The sequence below is a fragment of the Pelodiscus sinensis genome, chromosome 6 (assembly GCF_049634645.1).
Source record: "Pelodiscus sinensis isolate JC-2024 chromosome 6, ASM4963464v1, whole genome shotgun sequence".
In the NCBI taxonomy this organism is placed as follows: Eukaryota; Metazoa; Chordata; order Testudines; family Trionychidae; genus Pelodiscus; species Pelodiscus sinensis.
The window spans coordinates 28,328,081-28,350,523 of NC_134716.1; the positions used below are offsets into that span (position 1 = coordinate 28,328,081).

A 22,443-nucleotide genomic window follows, 5' to 3' on the forward strand; every position below is an offset into this window, starting at 1 on the left:
AGAGGGCCAGAGGTCAGGTACTGCCTCCCACTACTTTTATTGGCTAGGTTCCAGAGAATGGGGAAAAATCTGTAGGAAGGTCCCTGCATACCTGTGTTGCCCTGGGAGAGGGAGGAGAAATAGCAGCATGCAGCCACTTCTAGCTGCATTACCATTTCCAGGATATTTTCAATGTTTTACAGGGCAGCCTGACAGGAGATTGAAATTTGGGACTGTCCCGGATTTTCCAGGCTGTATGGTCAGCATAGACATGCAGAGAAGAACAAGGAGAATTTAGTCCACAATTGTTTCCAGGCCCATTATTAAACAAAGTATGAAGCACACAATTTTTTGAGAATGCAACAATTGGGAGATGAAGGGTAGAATCCTAAGTGGATCAGAGATGGGATGTGATATATCAGCAGAGGATGGCCAAGGGGTGAGATAGGCCTTTACGGTAAACACAAACAGCTCCATTTAATGAACCAGTATAAAGATGGAAGTGGGTGAAGGTGCAGAAAGACACAACCATCAATGCAGCAGTGTTGTGGATGAGGACAGGCAGCCAAGGCTGTATTTGATAAAGCCAGAACACAGGAAATTGCAGTGTCTGAGTAGCAAAATGACAACAGCAGTTGTCTGGTCCTGCCCATGGACTGCACTAGGGTTGCCAGATGGTTTCAACAAAAATACTGGACACACTTGACATTACATCACAATCTACATTACATCTTATTGAGAAAACACTGGACATTTATATTTTCTTAATTTGTTTCCTGAACAGAAAGCTCAAATACTGGACTGTCAGGTTCAGAACCGGACACCTGGCAACCCTATGGTGCACCAATTTCCTGCGGCCCCCTGGCTGGTCCTAAGCACCTCTCCTGAAAGAGATGCCAGCCTGCCTCCAGGAAAAAGCCTCCACACTGCGCGTGCGCACTGACTTGCCTGCCCGTAGGCAAGACAGCCCCGCCCTCCAGGCTACGCATGCGCCTTAGGTTTGCACTCCGGCCACAGTATGTCGCTGTCTAATGACGGCATCGCAGCTGGCGTCCAAAACAACCAGCGCACACTCTCGCGGCCGCCGCTGCCAATACGCATGCGCATTGCACAGGGGGGTGCTCCTCTCTCTCTCGCCCCTTCCCAACCTGTCTGGGGAGGAGGGGGACTGAGTCGACCCCCCCCCCCTCCGCGGCCATTAACTGACAGCGCCGCCGGCTCCAGCCCCCGCCTCCCGGCCATGGTTCTCCGCGGGTAGCGGGGCGGGGGACAGGCCGCCCGGCCGGGCCGGTCCCCGCCGCTCCCGGCCTGAGGCGCAGACCGGGCTCCGGCCGCCGCCGCGCAGCCAGGCCCCGCGCGACTGAGGCGAGGGGGGGAGCGGCCGCTTGGCGAGCGCCGGAGAGCGGGGCGGGGCGGCGGCAGCTGCGCGGCCCACGGGGAGAGCGAGGCCCGAGGTAGGGTCAGGCCGGCCCGGCGGCGTCGGGAGCCGTTTTGCTTGGGCGCGGGAGGGCCGCGCCGCAGCGCCCGGCGGGGTCGGGGGAGGCCGGTTCAGGCAGCGGACGTGGCCGGGCAGAGGGGAGGCCGCGCACCCGCCAGGCGCAAAGAGCAGAAGCGGCGGCCTGGGCGCTGATTGGGGCGGGCGGGGACCCGCGCGGGGAGGGGGCTGATGCGGGCGAGGAGCGCGGCGAATTCTCGGTTGTTGGGACGGGAGGCAGCAGCACCTTCCCCGGGCTGGCGCGGGGCAGGAGTGAGGGGCGCGGGCGGGCTGAGCTGTGTCTCTGTGCGCAGGTGAACCTGCCCGCCCACCCGCCGGCAGCTCGAGTGACTGGCCTGAGAGCTGATGCTAGCAGCGGAGCCCGGACACAGCGCGAACCTGGAGTAGCCCAGGCGGGACATGGAGTCTCCGGCCCCCGGAGAGAGTTCAGAGGGTCCAGCCCCAGTCGGCGGCTTGCCAGAAGAAGAGCAGCAGCAGGAGAACGAGAGGGACAGCAGCTGCCGCTGGAGGCAGAACCTGAGCCCGGAGCTCCAGCAGGGTTACCGGATTCTCTGCGAGTTTCTGCTGGAGAAGCACCGGCCCCTGACAGCTCCTTTTCTGAAGCCCCTGGGAGACCATTTAATAGTGCCGGAAGAAGGCGGAACTACCTCCCCAGCAGATCGCACCGGCAGCGATTCCCTTCCACAGCAAGCGGACGGAATGTGGCTGCTGAAGATGGAAGAGAAATTTGCCAATGGACAATACGTTGGGATCACGGATTTCGTGGCTGATTTTCGGCTAATGCTTGAGACGTGTTACCGGCTGAACGGGGTGGATCACTGGCTCTCCAAACAGGCCCAGAAGCTGGAGATGATGCTGGAACAGAAGCTAGCTTTGCTCTCCTGGTAAGTGTAGCAGACACGTTTGTCTTTCTGAGCCCCTAAAGAGGTTCTGACAGCTGCCAATTTTGTGGAGTAAGGATGCCTTCCATGCGGGGACTTAAAAGAGTTTGAAGCCAAAAGGCACTTTCTGCTTCCTTTTTCTTAGTGTGTTCTGTGGCTATCCAGACCCAAATATGTAATGAAACCACATGCACACTAGGGCTCAACACACTGAGTTTATGGAACTTGCTTCTGAAGAAGGGTTTGAGCCCAAGCCTCCTTCCTTAAGGAAAGCTGCAAATTGTATTTGTTTGTTTTGTTTGCCTCTAAGCTCTTCCTTCCATGATATTTAGTACGGCAGAACCACATAAGAATGCATAGCCACTGTAGACACTCTTCTTAAAAGAGCTTTATTACCGGAGGCAGATCATACAGCTTTTGATTTTTTTTGGCACTTATGATGCAGTAATAGGTACTCTAGATATAGCTGTAAGTAAGATAAAATTAAAGGGCCAGATCAACGAACCCTCTTTAACAGGCATCACTATGATCCATGAACTCCAGCTCTGTCTGCTGTCTAGTGTGACAGACACCAAAACTTTCTGTTATAAAATTTCCATAGGCAGTGCATAAGCTGTCTTTGGGGGAGACCAGCCCCTGGTCCCACCCCTTCTGCCTGAGATCCCGCCTCAACTCCCACTCTCACCCACAAGAGCCCCAAACTCCTCCTGATCATTGCAGCCCTGGCACTGCTGCCTCAGTCTCAGGCTGCCCTACCCAAACACCCTCAGCTCCCAGGCACTCAGTGTCACAGCCCCAGTGCTTCCAGGCCCTGCTGGGGTGCCAACCTTGGGAACTATGGCCCCAGTGCCCCCCAATACTCCTAGTGCATCCACCCCCCGACCACCAGACAACACAGTCCTAAACCTGGAGTGCTAAGTGGCCTGAGTGCTGGAAAAAGTGGCTCTAGTGCCCAGGAGTAGAGATGTTAAATATCGGTTAATTGAATAGTTGAGTAACCTCATGAATTCTTATTGGTTAGTCAACTATTCTATAGTTCCCTGGGGTGGAGACAGCAGCCAGTGCACTCCAGCCTCACTCCCAAAAAGCCCCCTGCCACTCTGCTGCAGTTTAAAAAACAGCTCCCCTCACAGTCCAGTTGCCTGTTGCTCTGTGCTGCTAGCTCTGATAAAGAGGCAGCAGTGCAGAGTGGCAGCAGCCCCTGACTGGGGAGAGGAGGGGTCTGAGCTCCCAGACCCATCACAAGCCAAGACTGAGCTGAATTGCTGACCAGCCTGCTAAAAAAATTACTGGCAAGGGTCAGGGAGGGAAATGCGTGTAGTCTATAGCATTCTTAACTTATAAGCTTTTCCTTACCAGTTAATCGATTAATTGACTATACTATTACATCCTTACACAGGAGCTTCCCAACACTGGCCACAGGCCAGCTACCATAACCCCAGCCCAAACACACTTCCTAGAAGAAGAGCTCCATAGTTGAGTTGGGGCCAAGGTGGAAGTGGCCCGCAGGAAGGGGCTTTGGAGCAGAGAATGGGTGGGGCCCTGCAGAGCTGTTTGAGGAGGTTGAGTCTTTCCCAGTTTGCGATACATGCTGCCATGAAAAATTCCCTGGGCATTTGAGTTTCTGTGCCCGGTCATGTGCACTGCTGCCTCTCTATAAGCATATAGACACTTGTCATCTGCCTAAGTTCTAGAGCAGTGCATAAACTAAAAACGTTAAAATACGGGTAATTGGGTAACCATGTAACCATTGAAAATTTTAGTGGATGCATGGTTACACATATCCGCAAAGTGTGTGGGCTCCCTGGGAGAAGGTGCTCACTGGGAGCTGGCTTTAAAACTGGCTCCCAGCCATGCTGGATCCCACCCTGCTCCTGGGGAGCCTGCTGCTGCCTTGTGCTGCTACCTTTCATGCTACTGTTCCTGGTAACCGATAAGCCCATGCTTATCAGTTAATAGTATAAATAGTTATCCTGTTACATCCCTACCATGAACTTGAATGCCTCTCTCACCTGCAGGTCTCAATCTGGTATGTCTACTCAGAGGTTGCCTGCTGGATTGAACTCCAGCCAAAATTGGGTGTAGGAGAGGAGATGTTGCTCGCTTTGATGGATGCCCTTAGCCCTGGATTAGAGTCATTCTCATTCTCTCCCCCAGTGACTGTTAAGAATTTATACACAGAGGAACATCTTCAACGGAAGAAATTGAGTGTCCTCTCCTTGGTCTATCCCAATGGCTAGCTTAGACACTACCTGCCTGGCATGTTGACTTTTGTGGATCTTCTTCTTCTTAGATGCCTATCTTTCCCTATGCATTTTATAGGGAACTTAGGCAGGAGTTCTCACAACAAAATTTTGGTGGCCTCTGAGTGCAGACACCAACCCTTGCTGGATATCACTGACAGTTTTTCCTAAAATACTTGCATAACTTTAGGAAAACACATATGCACATATACATGTCCAAATTATTGAAAGTTTATCTATGTAGGATTTTTTCTGCAGACTCAATAATAAAAATAATGTACTGTTGTCTCTCTTCTTAGCTGGACCTAAGGAAATATAATCACAAATAAGACATATGTTGAGCATTCTTCTTTTTTTTTTTCTTGTTTCTTTTGGTTTTTTAAAATCTTGCTAGATACTGTGTGTTGTGGAAAGTGATATTAACAACATACAAATATTACTTTTCATTTCAGACTAACTCAGCATTGGCAAGTGTGTTTAATAAATGAAGTCCTGGATGGGGAGATGGGTACAGAGGCAGAAGGGGCTCGGGTTAATGGGGCACTGGGGGCGGGGGGGTAATGAGCTTGAGGGCAAAGTCCACCACCACAGAGCCTGAAGCCCCATGCCCAGGAAACAAGTCCCAGGAATGGAGCCCAAAATCCCGTGGGTGGAGCCTGCTGTCCACCACCCCAGGGCTGAAGACTGCCCCCACCACCGTCAGAAAGCTGGGGGACTCATTGGATGTCTCTTCCTCTTGCTTTTATGCCTAAAGAAGGGCAGGGTCCAACCACTGCTGGTAGTCTCTGGGGCGGGACCACTGCTTTGTGACCCTTCCTCAAATAACCACAAAGGAGGTTTTGGCCACAGGAAAAAGCCCTTAGTAACCACATTTGAGATAAGGATGTTAAAATGTGGTTAATTTACCAGTTGACAGAATTTTCATTGACTAGTCAATAGGCACTTCGGCATTCCTCTTTTGAAATGTGCAGGAGCCCCTGCTGGGGCTTCTGTACATTTCAAAGGAGGCATGTAGAACACCGCATACAGCCAAGGGCCAGTGGGAAGTCCCGCAGTCTCTGAGCTGCATGTAGCATGCCTGCTTTGAAATGCACAAGAGTCCCCAGCAGGGGCTCTTCTGCATTTCAAAGTCATGGAGCTCGGGGCCAGCGGGGAACTCAGTCCCCCGCTGACCCCGGGCTCCACTGACCCTTTGAAAGGCACAGAGATGGCATTTTAAAGTGGTAGCCTGCTGCACAGCTGATCTGCAGATCAGCTGTGCAGCGGCTGCCCCTTTGTAACGCTGCCTTGGTGTTTCAAAGTGGCAGCGCCACTGTGTGGTGCTGCCACTTTGAAGTATCCCTTCCCCCCCTCCTTTGCTGCCTCTATCTCATAGAGCAGTGTTTCTCAACTAGCGTACAAGTACCCTTAGGGGTGCTTGAGAGAAGTCTGTGGGGTACATCAACACAACTGAAATTTGGAGAAAACTGAATTTTTGTTTTAAGTTTTACAGCGTTTTATTATTTTTGTACTTTTTACACCCAAAAATTTCATCGCCCGCCCTGCTACCATTAAGTTGTTTAAACAAACATGTTGCAATGGTAGAAAAAAATATTGTGTGGCTGACAACCGTAGGTACTAGGGGGTATTCTTTTTTTTTTTTTTAAAGGAGTACTTTATAAAAAAAAACTTGAGAAACACTGTCATAGAGGGCGATGCAGCCAAGCGGGGGCAGGGGGAATATTGGCTAGTCAAAATACTATCCGATAAGCAAATGCTTATCGGATAGTTGACTAGTATTTTACATCCTTGGATAACACTGAGCTTCCTGATCCACTAGGCTGGGGGTCCCTCTTCCATTGTATTGCTTGATAAACTATCAAACCTTCTCCAGCTTACACTCTCACCAGCATACATACAGGAAGGGACACACCCAGCTGCAGTAAGTGCAGGCAAGTTCTTTAACCAGGCCCTACGATTAGAAGGCTTCAACTAGGTCAGCTCCCAGGTCCGAACCTCACCCCGGGGGTTTTAACCCAAACTTATAGGCTGTGTCTAGACTGGCCAGTTTTTCTGGAAAATCAGCTGCTTTTCCGGAAAAACTTGCCAGCTGTCTACACTGGCCGCTTGAATTTCCGCAAAAGCACTGACTTCCTACTGTAAGAAATCAGTGCTCTTTGCGGAAATACTATGCTGCTCCTGTTCGGGCAAAAGTCCCTTTTGCGCAAAACTTTTGTACAAAAGGGCCAGTGTAGACAGCTGAGATTTGTTTTGCGCAAAAAAGCCCCAATCGCGAAAATGTCAGTCGGGGCTTTTTGCGCAAAAGCTCGTCTAGATTGGCCACAGATGCTTTTCTGCAAAAAGTGCTTTTGCGGAAAAGCGTCCATGCCAATCCAGACGCTCTTTTCCAAAAATGCGTTTAACGGAAAACTTTTCCATTAAAAGCATTTCCGGAAAATCATGCCAGTCTAGACGTAGCCATAGTGTCTTCTGCTGCACAGGGAACTGAACAGCATAAACTCATAAAAGTTGCCACCTTCCTTAGGATGGAGAGGAATATGGAACAGCTTTCTCCCACTGGATTATGATTCCTACATGCTAGTTTTAGATAAACATGTTTGTGCTTTATTAACTTCAAAAGATAGATTTTAAATAACTGCCGGGGATAGCAAACAGAGCAAAGCAAATGACCCATCAAATAAACAAAAAATGCACAGTAAGTTTAATATTCTAAATAGATTGGCTGTGAATAGCAGATTCTCCTCTTAACTGATAATACAAGCAGGCTGTGGATTCCTGAGGGGAAATGTGCACTTGCTTACAATTTGGAATCTCCCGGTGTTCCATTCATAGGCTAAAAATCTCTTTAGCTTGGGACCAGCACTTCTCCCAGTTCAGTCTGTGTTCCTTAGGTGTTTCCACATGTTTTCTTGGGTGGGGAGTCAGTGAAGAACCCAGATGATATTCCTCCCCTGCCTTATACAGGTTTTGCATATGATGGGAAGCTTTTGTTTCAAAGCCTGGTTTCCATACCAGGCAGTGAAAAAATGGTGACAACTCATGATGGAGTATACCACCAGGAAACCTGGTCCCATGTCATTGTAGTGTGACAGCAGCCATTAGTTGGAGACTGTCTGCAACCTCCTCACGAAGGCTTCCAGCTGGGAGATAAGCTTCTTCTAGCATCTATTGTTCTATTTAATGGACCTTCCTCACCCACTATCTACAAAGAAAGCATCTTGTCTAGTTGGCCTTCCCCAGCTGTAAACATTTGAAATGCAGATACAGAGGCTAAGTCTACACTAAAACTTAGGTCTACACCCAAAGGTTGACATACAAAAATAATTCAAGGTTATTCACACTTGCTCCCTCTGTCCACAAAGCATGTCCACACTGGGGGCACCATCATCGACAGTGTGAGCAATGCATTGTGGATATTTATCAGAGTTCTTCCACAGCCTTCTCAGCTGGTGGGAGTGGCATCATGAGTACAGCACAGTAGTCTTTGTATCTTCTTCCTCTTCCCCTCCCCCCCATTCTTAGTGCAGTGCAGAACAGAAGCATTCCAATGACTTTGTTCTTTGTTTCCCAAATGGAGCAGCACGCTCATTTGTCAGATACTTCCTGGAACTTTGAAAGCCGAGGGGTGCATACCTGCAAAACAGCAGAGATCAAAACACTGAGCAGAGCCGTCAGAGCAGCCATTGTGGGATATTTGTTCTCTTGACCAAACAAACAACAGTGTCTATTCTGGACCTTTCTTGACAATAAAGGGAGGGGAAAAGAAAACATTACTCTCACAGGGATGGAAGAGTTTTGTTGCTCAAACTGGGCATTTTCCTGACAAAAGTTGCATGTCACTGTGTACGTTCTCCCTGTTTTGTCATCAAAAGGTAGTTTTTGTTGACAAATTTGGTAGTGAAGACTACCAATAATCACTACTCAATGTTAGGTGCAAAAATTCATCATAGATACGGCTAATTCTATGATATCACTTTGAAGTGATGGAATATTTTAAATTGAGAGGCAGGGTAAAAATATTTTAAAATCAATAATAAATATTGGGTACAGTGTCACAGGAATGTTCTGTTCTTGACACTTCCCAAGATTGCACCTTTAATGCTTCATGTTCAGGGCGGAGGAGTGAGGAGACATTGCTTTAAAATGGGTGTTATAAACACCTGAATTTTACTTCTTGCTCTCCAGTTGATCATTAGTGACTGATGTTGGAATGACATTGTGGCTTTTGCATACCCTATGTACTCGGGATATAATAGTGTAGTTGATTAACCGATGAGCAAAAGCTTATAGCTTAATTCTATAGACTACAATCATTACCCTTTCCTCCCCCACCTTGTCAGTAATTTTTTTAGCAGGCTAGCCAGCAGCCCAGCACAGTTCTGGATCACACTGAGTCCACGCTGTGGCTCTGCATTTATAGTGTATTAGGAGCCATGTGGGCAGTCAAGCCTGGCTCAGTTCTGACTTGTGCTGGGTCCGGGAGCTCAGACCCTACCCTGAACAGGGGCTGCTGTCATCCCATGCTGCTGCCTCTGTATCAGCAGCAGTATGGGGCGACAGGCAGCCGGTCCATAAAGAGAGCTAGTTTTTAAACTGGCTCCCCTCACGGACCAGCTCCCATCTAGCACCCTGCAATACTGCCTCTGATACAGAGGCAGCAGCGCAGTGGGGCAGGTGGCTCTTCGGGAGTGGGGCAGGAGTGTGTTAGCAACCGGCTCCACCCCGGGGGACTATAGAATAGTCGAGTGACTGATAGGAATTCATGATATTTAACATCTCTACTATGAACCTGAATGTGAGAAGGTTGGTTTTTTTTTTATAGCTTCTTTGTGCCCCAAACTTCTGCACCAGTATTACAGGGAATATATTAAATTAATAAAGTTCCTCAAATATATTGACAGACAATATCTGTATTTATTTTTTTATTTGCTGTCATAAAATCTTATAACCCGAAGTACTGTTATTTGCACACAGGTCACATAATTGCTTAGTCTTATTAATAACTGTTTTGCTGTTCGTACTCATTATGAAACAACCTATAACTCTTCAGTTCTTAACTGTTCTAATATGTCATCGTGTATATATTTTCCTTATTAATTTGTAGTGGAGAAAGATGTTCTCTGTTTTGTTAGATTGAGTTTGGGAAACTGGTAGTGGTTTCAGTTCTTACCTTTAGTGACCCAAGAAAAGAGTGTGTAATTTTTCTTAATTTTGGCAATCTAAGAAGATGACTAATTGAAGGAAAAGACAATGTTGTGAAAAGTATTTTTCATATTAAACTTAATTAGTGCATTTGAGTTCCCTAGCAGTGTGAAAGAAAGACAGTCAAAATCAGAAAAATATTTTTTCAGCTTATTTCATTGTGTAGATATTTCAGAGTAAAATATTTTCTATTTTGTACGTGTCAAATTTTACATTACAATCTCTAATGTTATTGAGCTTTCAATAAATCTTTTGTTTCAAAATGCTTTTCTGTCTTTTGAAAATGGCCTTATTTGAGCTTAAATATGTGTTTTGTAGATATTTTCAAAATATCTATGTGGAAATTAATTTAGAAAATCTGTTTAGGAAGTCTCTATTAGAAATAGTCAGTAGCTTAGGTCTTCATATATTCTCAGGCGATGGCATCTAAATTTAATATTTTTGCAAAGGAGTGGTCTGATCTCTAAAGAATTTGACTGCCCAGTTGTGGATAGAGATGACACTTTAAAAATATCCATTTTTTTCTGACCTAACCTAGTTGTTACGCATTTTAAAGGCATAGTTAGTGGAAAAAATATTGTACATTGATAATTTTTTTCTTTCAAGGCACTTGAGAGAGAAGACAACAATAGCAGTAACATCGAAAGGGTGCTATGGGTTGGAAGATGAGAAAGGAACAGTATGTACTTCAACAAGGCGTCGTTCCACAGCTCGCATTTTAGCAGGATTGACCACAGGTGTTTTTGAGTCTGTAATGGTTCAGATTCTGAGACAAGAAGAACACCAGAGAGCAAAAGAAGAAAAGAGGTAAAAGGACAAAATAAATTTTGTAATCTTGCCTTTCCATTTCTCAAATACTTCTCTTCTGGAAAACCAAATATATCACCTGTTCTTTATGAAAGAATGTTCACTTTTGAACCCTGGACTAGAATATAGCTAAGAACGTAATTACATCACCGTGACTGTCACTGTCACAGAACCAATGAATGTTGTCATATATTTCGGTTTGACTCTGGAAGGTCATCGCTATCCTGGAACCCTATAGCTACAGGTTAGCAGTTAGTTAGTTTGTATTAATCTAGTTCTTTGTGGGAAAGGAGCCAGATCCAAGGAAACTGACATTCTAACGCATAGCATATGCTTGTAATGAATTGTTCATGTAGACCAAGGGTGGAGAATAATTTTTAATATGGGGGCCACTCCAAGAATTTTCTAAGTGGTCAAGGATCGCCCTCTTCCATGATATTAATGAAGGAGGTGTAGGGTCTGTGATGAAGGTTGTGTACAGAAGGAAGCTTGGGGTAGGGAATTGAGGTGCAGGGTCTTGGAGGAGGTATCGGTGCAAGAGAGGATTTTGACCTGAAGGAGGCAGCAGGGCTGGGAAGGAATTGTGACCTGGGACTGGGAGTGAAAGAGAGGTTCAAGGATTTGGGTTGTGACTTGGAGAAGGAGATTGATCTACAGCATTCTGGGAGTTGGTATGGGTACAGGATCGGAGGTATAGAGGGTTTTAATTATATAGAGTAGAGGTGCAAGAGGGGAGGCAGAGAGCTGGGGGAAGGGAGGGGCGTGGGTGCCAGAGGCAGGCGCTTGCTGGGAGGTGTTTATTTAGGCGGCTCTCAGCCAGTGGCCCTGCAGGTCCCTCAAGCAGGCTCCCTGCCTTCCACACTTCCACATGTCTCAGAACACTAGCTGTAGGGGCCATGTGCTGCTCTGAGTACTGTGAGCCTTGGAGGAGTAGGTATTTCACTCATTCACTGCCTGCCCTGCAAACAGGCAGCTCCTATGGGCTAGTTTCTAGCCCCTTTTACCTTCCTGTTGATTCTGTCTCTTCTCTGTATGGTTTTATGAGGAGCGATCTCATTTCCCTCGTACAACAAAACCCTTACTTTGCTTTAAGTTACGATAAGAGGAAGATGTAGACTGAATTTGGTGATCCTAGTTTTTACCATTAAGGAGGCATTCTTGAACAAACAGACAAACTCACTCGTGCATATTTACAGTGTAATTGAGAAGCAGCTTGCTTTTCCGCTTCTGATTTTTCAAAATGTTACAGATTGGATACACAAGTATGTATGGATGCATCATTTGGGAGATGGATATGCCAGTTTGTGATGTTTCTCTTCTTTTCTAAGGTTGTTCATATGGTACTCTAAATCCTGTTGGAATACTTTATTTCATACTTAGACTGAATTCACAGATAAGCTAAGAAAAAGGGGAAAAGTAAACATTACTTGCTTGCTTGTCTGAGTGGCATGTTCACCTGTTTTGACCCAACATGGAAAGAACCAATGGGTGTGAAAATTTTTAATAATATCTATAGTAGTTTGTTTGTTTATGTATTTATTCATACATTTTATTTATTTATTTGTTTGTTTTTTTAAATTGACACATTTTGTATTCTTGGTGTACTAGTATCAGCTTTATATTTTGTTCTACAGTATTGCATATACAGGCAGTCCCCTGGTTACGTACAAGATAGGGACTGTAGGTTTGTTCTTAAGTTGAATCTGTATGTAAGTCGGAACTGGCATCCAGATTCAGCCGCTGCTGAAACTGATCAGTTTCAACAGCAGCTGAATCTGGATGCCAGTTCTGACTTACATACAGATTCAACTTAAGAACCCCAGGCATCCCCAAGTCAGCTGCTGCTGAAACTGATCAGCGGCTGATTCCAGGAAGCCCGGGGCAGGGGCTTCCTGTAGTCAGCCACTGATCAGTTTCAGCAGCGGCTGACTTGGGGATGCCTAGGGCAGAGCAGCTGGGGTGCTGCTGGGTTGGTCCAGTAGCGCTGCCGCTCCTCGGCGCTACTGGACCAACCCAGCAGCACCCAAGCTGCTCTGCCCCAGGCGTCCTGTTTCAGCCGCTGCTGAAATTGACCAGCAGTGGCTGAATCAGGACCCCTGGGGCAGAGCAGCTGGGGTGCTGCCGGGTTGGTCCAGTAGCGCCCAGAGCGGCGCTACAGGACCAACCGGCAGCGCCCGAACTGCTGTACCACAGGCGTCTGGAGCAAAGCCGCGGAGCACGGGGGCAGCAGGACAGCCCAGACGCGCCGTGACTGTCCTGCTGCCCTCTGGCTCCGCGGCTTTGCTCTGCTTTGCTCCCCATCCCCCTGGTCTGCAGACCAGGGGAACGGGGAGCAAAGCGGCAGAACACGCGGGCAGCAGACAGCCCAGACGCGCGTCTGGGCTGTCCGCTGCCCGCGTGCTCCGTGGCTTTGCTGTGCTTTGCTCCCCGTCCCCCTGGTCTGCAGACCAGAAGGACGGGGAGCAAAGCAGCGGAACACGCGGGCAGCGGACAGCCCAGACGCGTCTGGGCTGTCCGCTGCCTGCGTGCTCCGCCGCTTTGCTTCCTCTCCCTGGTCTGCTGGAGACCAGGGAGAGGGCCCCGTTCGTAACTGTGGATCCGACGTAAGTCGGATCCGCGTAACTCGGGGACTGCCTGTACATGTAATAACATCTGACTATTTTTAAAATTTCCTTGTATTCAATTTTCCCCATGTTCCTTATTCTGTGGATTATCAGCTCCATGCTGTGGGAGCTTTAGAAGACCTCTTTGGCTGTTTGCTTTAATTAAGAATTAACAAGAATAAAAGTTGTGAACTGGGTTTAGTGACCAAGAGCCAGATTATTCAAAAATATTTAGACATCTCATGGAATTTTCAAAACCATAAGTACCTCCAAAATCCCACTAGGCACCTGTCTACATTTTAGAGACCTAATATTTTTCAGAATCTGACCTATAGCTATTTTATAGAAAATATTTTTATTTAAAAAAGGCCCTATGTTAAAAGAATGTAATTTAGGTTGCAAAGTAAAGCACTCAGGAGTTCTGAAATGGCAGAATTAGATTTCCTCATACAATCTTAATTCTGAGCCCATGTATCCTTTGTGTATGAATGAAGCAGGGTTTGTGGGAAAATATTGTGCGATCTTGTAATTGAAGACTATCATAAAGTAAACAAGGTGGCAGAGTTAAGATGGTAAGGACCCACCTAATTCCAGTATAGGTTGGTTGTCTGAAATCATCAAGGACTTTCTGGTCTGGTGGACCATGGATATTGCTGGATCAGCGAGCTCCAGCTGGCCAGGTTGAGAAGTGCAGTCCCAGCCAGGAGCCAGTGTAGAGGAGAGCTGGAGGCAGAGGGGCTGGCAGCAGGGAGCATAGCCCTGTTTGGCAGTAGGACCTACTGCATTGACCTCCCCTGGTTTGGCAAACTCTGTGGTTAAGGATAGGGATGTTAAATTTAGAATAATTAACTAATTGAATTATTAGTTACTGCCAGCTCTTGCTACAGTTCAAAAGCGGAAGCCCAACAGGGAGCGTGGGGCCAGTGGGGGACTGGCCTCACACTCCCTGCGGTGCACTTCCGGTTGGGCTTCTGCTTTTGAAATGTACAAGAGCCCTACTGGGGCTCTTGTACATTTCAAAAGCAGAATCACAGCAGAACCAGCACAAGCGGAGACTGCTTCAGTCAATCTCTGTTCGCACCGTTTCCCGCTTTGCTTCTACCTCCCCTGTCACCCGCAGAGATAGTGCTGTGGGGAACCAGCCTTTAAGCTGGCTCCCCTCCAGCACTGGTTCCTGCTCCTCCTCTTGCTGCCTCTCTCTTATAGAGACAGCAACTGGGGGAGAAGTGACTAGTCACATCAGTAGTCAACTGTCCAATAAGCTTATGCTTATCAGATAGTTGTTTAGTTGCATGCCTTCCTAGTTAAGGACCATTCAGGTCCCAAGTATGCAGGACCAGGGAGGTCCCACCTGTATTTTGTAACTATTGAGTGCTTGATTGAACAATCAAATTAATGTTTCAAACTAGTAATATTGTAAGTTACCTAGTTTTGTATTTTTAAAGGCCAAATACATAAAATCAAATGTTCTGTGTGCAACTATAACATATATGGGACATGGGTGGCACAGGTTGGTTGTGCCAACCTGCACTATGTACCACTGAAGGATCATGCATAACTGAGCTCTATCTTACATACACAAGGTACAATCAAGGGCATAAAATAATCAGAAAAAATATTTTTCTTTAACAGAGTATAACAGAAGGAAATTACTTTTAAAAGTAGCAGGTAAATAATTTTCAGGGAGAATAATTTTTGTTCACATGTAGCATTTAATGCTTTGTTTCAGATAGATTTACCATCTAGCAGTTACTTTTGAAAGTTCTCTCTCCGTAGAAAGCATGAGAAGTCTTTAGGTGCAAGACCTAGAACTGACAGGTTCATATGGCTGCTAAAATGCAGTTAGAATGCTTATTCACTGAAGTCAGTGGGAATTTTTGCTTGTCTAAGGAATGAAGGATTCAACTAGAACTGTGTTTCCCAAATGAACCCTGGGGTTACACAAAGTAAAAGTAAGGGTTCTGTGAGAACCCGCTCACTCTCCCGCCCTCTCCCCCACCACCCAGCATGTCTTTGTGCACTGGCTCCTTTTCTGGCTTCTCACCAGCTTTCAGACGTCTCCTCTCCCCCACTGCCACTCTGCGTCCCGTTGCCCCACTCTGTGCATTTCCAAAGTGTGACTCCTGGATGGTTTATTGCTTGACAAATTTTCCCTATGGCTGTAGGGGTTCCTCAAAATTCTTTGAGTTTAGAAGGGTTCCATAGCCAAATAAAATTGGGAAACACTGAACTAGAAGAAGCAGCAGCCTATTTGAGAGCCAGTTGGACATGTCATTCAGCGAAAAATATTCCTAGGTTTTATTAGATAATAGTTTTGTCTTGTTGCAGCCGCTCATCATGTCAGTGTTTTGACGTTACCGAATGTTCAGTACTTCTCATTATTACCAATGTGACTTGCAGATTAAAATATAGATTCCTGTTTAAATGTCACTTTACACACAATCATGCCTCAAGTATTGTGGCAGCATGATTGAAGGGGGCTGCAGAAGCCTAGTGGAAGGCACTTACATGGTGAGTTGGGTGTGTGGGTTTATGTTCCAGGAGTAGGCTTCCAGAGATTGCAGCCCAGCCGTTAGGAGTCAGCCTGGAAGGTGGACTGATTGGAGCACCTGCCGACGGTTAAGGCTTATGGGCACACAATAAAAACCTTCCCTCAGGCCCTGGGAGGGGGCCACTATTCAGTGGGGCAAGGGCCAAGCCTCTCAGCCCACTCGGGCTAACCCCTGTTCCCCTAGGGTCCTGAGCTGGAACCTGGAGCAAATGGGTGGAACTGGGTTCCCCACAACCCTCCTCCTGGCTGGTGGGCTGCCAGCAAGAAAAGGAGAGACCCTGTGGACTAATGGAGGGACGGACCTCCAAAAACCCTGGACTGGCCCATGATTAAAAGGGCTCTTGAAGCACGGTAGCCTTGCCTTGTCGGTAGTGGTAGGGACACACGCAGAGACCCAGCAGCATGCGCAGGACCCAGGAGGCTTAGCCCAGACTTGCCAAAGTATTCAAATCATCTTTTAAGTTTATGTTTCTTTTTCTAAACTAGATATGCAATACTGGAAATAAAATATAGCTTCAACAAAATATTGTGTGATTAAAAAGACTTTAAAACTTTGTGTAATAAATATTTATTAAATTATGTAGATTCATTCTTGAGAGCCGATTTTAAAAATAACAAAGTTTATACTAATTGCATGGATTTTTGCCAGGCAGTAAGCAAAGATGTCTTTAGCATTTAGTTTTTATTTTGAGAGTTAATTTTTAATTGTCTTTTTGATGATAGTGGGAAAACATTTTGACACTGCTGTAATTTAGTGGAATTGTAGAGTATAAATCTTGCATTACTATGGTTTTCTGGTTATACTTTTTTCAGTTTGTTTTAATATAACCCATCATAGTTCTGTGTAAACTGTGCAGCCATCTTAGATATACAGCACAAATCAGAAATGATGCTGCTTATGGCTCCACTGGGTGGGCCCAAAAGGGCTGTGGTGTGGCTTTTTAAAAGTTTGCTTGTTCCTGGCCCCTTGATAGGGGAGGACTTCTGGTTTTGGGTCATGCCAAGCCAGGAGGAGATAATGTCTCTGGGATGCTTCTTGTGCAGAAGTTCAGATGAGGGGCCTGGTTGGGCTCTGTGTTGCTGGCTTGGGTTAGTAGGGATGTTATTGTGTACACAGTTAACCAATAAATCTGGGCCCATTGGTTAACCCGCCCAGTTATATGCACACCCCCACCCCCTGCATGGGTGAGATGTGCAAGACCGTGCTCATGGGGAGCCATCTTAATTATATAGCCACATCTCCCCGGACTGCCCTCGCTGTTGCTTCTGATACAGAAGCAGCAGTTTGGGGATGGCAGCTGGTATGTACGGAGAGCCACTCCCCATGCGTACCTGTCTCCACTGCCCTCCCCTCCTCCCCCGCATCTCCCACAGCAGAGGCAGTAGTGTGAGGAGTCAGCAGATGGGAGCCATTGCTCACGGGGAGCCTGCCCGCCCCCCTGGATGTAAACTTGTAACCATAACTTGTAACTTTGTGACACATTTTAACATCGCAGTGCGTTAGTGGAAGTTCCAAAGCTACAGCCTGATGGGGCTGAAATACATAACCCTGACCCTATATCTCATACTTAATTTGTCCAGTAGTTGGTGTCCACAGACATAGCAGTTGCTGCTGTCAAGAGGCACGGGAGTGAAACTGCAGCCCAGTCCCTAGTGTGTGTATCTGAACCCTCTGGCCCAGCGAAAGTGTTATGTTTGTGTGTGTTGCTGCCTCCAGCTCCTAAGACAGCTACTGCATAGCACATAATTTCCATCTGGGACACTATGAATGGTGGCAATAGAGACCAATGTGTGATACTGTAGAGGAGCCACCCTGGAGCAATTCTCCCACTGCCCCCCAGAACCACCCCATAACGCTCTGTAGCTCATACATGCACAACTCTTCTCGTATGTACTCCTTGTGTACACACAATTCTCTTCCACACCCCACCATACACATTCCTCTCTTTTTTGTGTGTGTTTTTTGTTTTTTATGTTGGTTTAGTAGATGGCCGGAGGACAAAAATGTAATTTTCAGTGACATTTGTAACCCCCGCAATATAAAAGAAAAATAAATTGAGGGAATATTGATGCCTATATGTTTCACTAATTCAGTACTAATTGCATGACTGTTTTCCTATTTACTTTAATTACTTTCAAAAATATTTTCAAAGTTCTATTGTGATTACTAATTCCATAGTAAACTAAAAAGGCTTACACATGTTTTTCCAACAGATATAGTGAAAATATTTGTGTTATCAGATTTATTATTTGTATTCTCTGTGGGTGTCTCTACATGAGGTCTTTGACTGCAATTTCAATATCTTTAATAAATGAATCACAACCAATCCTAACAGCTATTCGTAGTGATAAATTCACTTCACCATCTGCTCAACCTGATCATTTTCTTGCTGGTGGCATTGCTCCCATTTCCAAGGGGCAGGCACCCTTTTGGCCCCACCTTTTCTCAAGATCAAGTGCTCTAAAATACACAACTTACCTGCACATGTATTTCAATGTGGAGCTTACATATTCAAATAAATGCACTACTGTATGTGAGCGTATTTAGTTGCTTGAGAGAAGATAAGGCATTTGGAAGCTGCCTTATGCAGTTGGGAAGGAATGGCAGGCATCTCACAAGTGGCTAAGATGCTCAGCAGAGTGACACAATTGAGTGGGCGCGTGAATGGGAGCACTTAATTTTTTTACTTTGTTTTTTCTATTCTTTTACTGCCCCACCCTCAAGAAATTAATAGAGAAACCCGTATTTTAATACAATGTTGAAGTATAATGGACAAAAGTATAAAGCAGGGCTACTCAACTTTGGGAGCCCCAGGGGCCACAATGATACTCTCAGCACATGCCAAGGTCTGCAACTTAAGTGTGGTTGCATATACATGCAAATATATATTCAAAAACTTCTTTCACACTGATGGGCATGAATACAAAGATTAAAGCAAGACTACACAACACACAGGCCCCATTTAAGTCAGTTCTGCTGATATTAATAAAATGCAATACTTACCCGATTTCCACCCATATGACAGCACTTTTAATGAGCAATGGCAGCCTAGGAATTTAATTTCTAAGATGCATATGAACAGAAGACCATTATATCAGCTACTTTTTTGTCTTAGCTCCCACCCGTGGGCCACAAACAAATGGGGCCGCGAGTTGAGTAACCCTGGTATAAAGTATAATGAGCCTCAGGCTCACCTGCAGAAGTGGGTTTTGCCCATGACAGCTCATGATACTATATATATATATTTTTAGTTTCAAAGGTGCTACAGGACTACTCGTTTTTAAAGTTACAGACTAACATAGCTACCCTTCTTAGATGCATAATGAACAAAGCTAGGAAATGTAAATAGTACAGTTAATTCAGACACCTTTGTACATGGGTTTGTTACTGGCCTATATTTAACATCATAACATAATAATTGTCAATCCTGAAATATAATGCAGGACAGATATAGGTCACATCACTCATGCAAGTAGTCCTGTTTACATCAGTGGTCTTAACTATCCAAGTAAGACAAGCAAGATTTGATCCATATATATAATGTGTCTGAATTAAAGCTGATGTGGGAATACAATTTTTGAATTTAGTCAACTTTTTAAATTTAGTTTTTCACTTTTTTAGTGTTGCTTTAATTTATCTATCTTAATTTCATAGATAAATAAATGACATATATCCAACAAAATAGTCTTGGGAAAATTTGTTAGATGAAACTTTCATTGGAATTTTATTTTGATATCAAATGGCTATCTGTCTGTAGTTCCTGCTCATTCATAAATACATACTATACATTCACTGTGTGTAAAGTTCTGTGATATATTTCTCTCTGCCACAAAAATGTAGTCTAAACTAGTTAAAGCAACACGTAGACATTACTCTGCCACTTTATACATTTTATGTGTATTTTACAGGCTAGTGTTCATTAACGGTTTTCTGTCATCAAGTGGAGGAGTCAATTAGAAGTTGGATTTTTGGATTTTTTGGTTTAATTAGGAGAAGTTATTCCTTTTTAATTCATATTTAAAATTTTTTGTGTGTTGAGAGAGAATTGCAGCAAGCAGTTTGAAAATAAGACAGTACCATCTGCAACATAGGTTCACTTGGGAGAGGGGAAAGTGATCACAAATAGTCAGTATGGGTTCACAAAGGGCAGGTCATACCTGACCAATCTGATTAGCTTCTATGATGAGGTAACTGTCTCTGTGGATATGGGAAAGTCAGTGGATGTGATATACCTTGACTTTAGCAAAGCTTTTGTTACGTTCTCCCACAATATTCTTGCCAGCAAGTTAAGGGAATGTGGATTGGATAAATGGAATGTAAGATGGTTAGAAAGCTGGCTAGACTGTTGTGCTCAACAGGTAGCGATCAACGGCTCGATGTCCGATTGGCAGTCAGTTTCTAGCGGCGTGCCCCAAGGATCTGTTCTTGGACCGGTTTTGTTCAACATCTTTATTAATGACCTGGACGAGGGGATGAATTGCAGCCTCAGCAAGTTCGCAGATGACAGTAAGCTAGGGGGAGAGGTAAATACACTGGAGGGCTGGGATCGGATCCAGAGTGACCCGGATAGATTAGAGGATTGGGCCAAAAGAAATCTGATGAGGCTCAACAAGGACAAGTGTAGAGTCCTGCATTTGTGAGGCAGAATGTCAAGCATTGTTACAGGCTGGGGACCGAATAGCTAAGTAGCAGTTCTGCAGAAAAGGACCTGGGGATCACAGTGGATGAGAAGCTGGATATGAGTCAACAGTGTGCCCTTGTAGCCAAGAGGGCTCATGGCATATTAGGGTGCATTAGGAGGAGCATTGCCAGCAGATCCCCTTTATTTGGCTCTGATGAGGCCACATCTGGAGTATTGTGTCCAGTTCTGGGCCCACTACTATAGAAAGGATGTGGATGCATTGGAGAGGGTCCAGCGGAGGGTGACCAAAATGATTAGGGGCTAGAGCGCCTGACCTATGAGAAGACACTGAGGGATCTGAGTTTGTTTAGTCTGCAGAAGAGAAGAATGCGGAGGGATTTGATAGCAGCCTTCAACTTCCTGAAGGGAGATTCCAAAGAGGACGGAGAAAGGCTGTTCATAGTAGTGACGGATGGCAGAACAAGGAGCAGTGGTCTCAAGTTACAGTGGGAGAGGTCTAGGTTGAATATTAGGAAAAGCTATTTCACTAGAAGCGTGGTGAAGCACTGGAATGGGTTACCTAGGGAGGTGGTGGAATCTCCATCCATAGAGGTTTTGACAAAGCTCTGGCTTGATTGATTTAGTTGGGATTGGTCCTACCTTGGGCAGGGGGCTGGACTTGATGACGCTGGCACGCCAGCCTGCTTCACCAGCCTTTGTGGGGCTGGAGTACACAAAATCTACTAGCCTGGGCATCTTGTGTGCAAGGGAAACATGCGGAGTGTCTTCCTCTTCAGTTGGGGGCCATGTTAGTGATGGTTTGGTGTTTTTATTGTTGCTTCTCACTTGTGGCCCCATATTGATTATTTTGTGGGTCAGTGGCCCTCAACCCAAAAAAGGTTCCCCACCTCTAGTCTAGTGTATATCCTCCAGCAAGAAGATTTATATCCCATCCCAATTTAAAAATAAAATCACAAAACAAACAAAAAACTTCACTAATTGAGCTTTGGAAGTTTTCCCTATCCATACATGTGTCTACTTATACACATGTCCAGTTCTTCTTTAAAACTTGTTATTTCTTGGCATCTGGCCGGTGGAATGAATTGCCACAATATAGGATAATTTTGTGTGTAGTAAAAATAATTCTTTTGGTCAGTTTTAATTTTGTTGCCTTTCCATTTCACTGAATGTAGTAGTTGTGTACTTTCATTTTGAAAAAGGTAAATAGATGTGCCTTGTCTATCTTCTCTATGCTAGTTGCATCTGACAAAGTGGGTCTTTGCTCACGAAAGCGTATCGTCCAATAAATCTGTTAGTCTATAAGGTGCCACAGGACTTTCTTGTTGTTTATGCAGATTCAGACTAACACAGCTACTCCTCTGATATCTAGGCTAGTTGTTGTTTTGTATACATCTATCAAAGTCCTTCTTATCAATACGTTGTCTAAAGTAGTTGTACTGACTTTCAATCTCTTTCTACTCAAATTTTTCTAGGCAGAGCTCTGTATTACCTGTCCCTGAATATGAACTATTTCTGCTGTGGTTTTGTTTTTCATGTTGTACAAGAACTGAATATAGCTGCAGGCATACAATTTAGCAATGTATTATGTTTTCAGCATTGTTTTCCATCTCATTATTTATGTATCCTGACGTTTTATTGGCTATTTAACGTCCCATTGCACATTGGGTAGTAAAACATACAGTAAGAAACTGCATGTATACACAGAAGAAAAGGTATTGTAAAATATATTTGTATATAAATTAGATGTTAAATTAAAACAAGAGCAAGATAGCTCTTATGTCATAGTACAGCAGTATGAAGGTAAAGTCTCAACAGGTAAGTAGTTCAATATGGTTGTAAATGGATATTTGGTGAGCAGATAGTGACAGATGATAAAAAGACTATAGGAGTATTACTAGGGGAAACACCTGATGGTATCTGCCAAGGCTTGCTCCTCCCCTAACCTCTTTTTCTAAGTGGTAACAGTAAGAAGTATAAGGTAAGGTACGTTTTCCTATTTTGCATACTGATATGTTATGTAACCCATAATGAAACCAGTT

The 22,443-nt window shown here is 45.2% G+C and overlaps 1 protein-coding gene across 4 annotated transcripts in view; it reads left to right on the forward strand.

Moving 5' to 3' along the window:
• Positions 1 to 1,045: 1,045 nt before the first annotated feature.
• The window catches only part of BRD10 (bromodomain containing 10), a 71,509-nt gene continuing 50,111 nt past the window's right edge, over positions 1,046 to 22,443 (forward strand). For 2 of the 4 annotated variants that reach the window (XR_012904641.1, XR_012904642.1), the window contains exons 1-3: positions 1,046 to 1,433; positions 1,768 to 2,358; positions 10,407 to 10,607. Coding sequence is in view for 2 of the 4 variants with exons in the window: in XM_075931609.1 (XP_075787724.1) it covers positions 1,874 to 2,358; positions 10,407 to 10,607 (686 nt within the window). In the remaining 2 variants the exon portion in view is untranslated. The other 2 variants (XM_075931609.1, XM_006115147.4) reach the window with 2 other exon arrangements.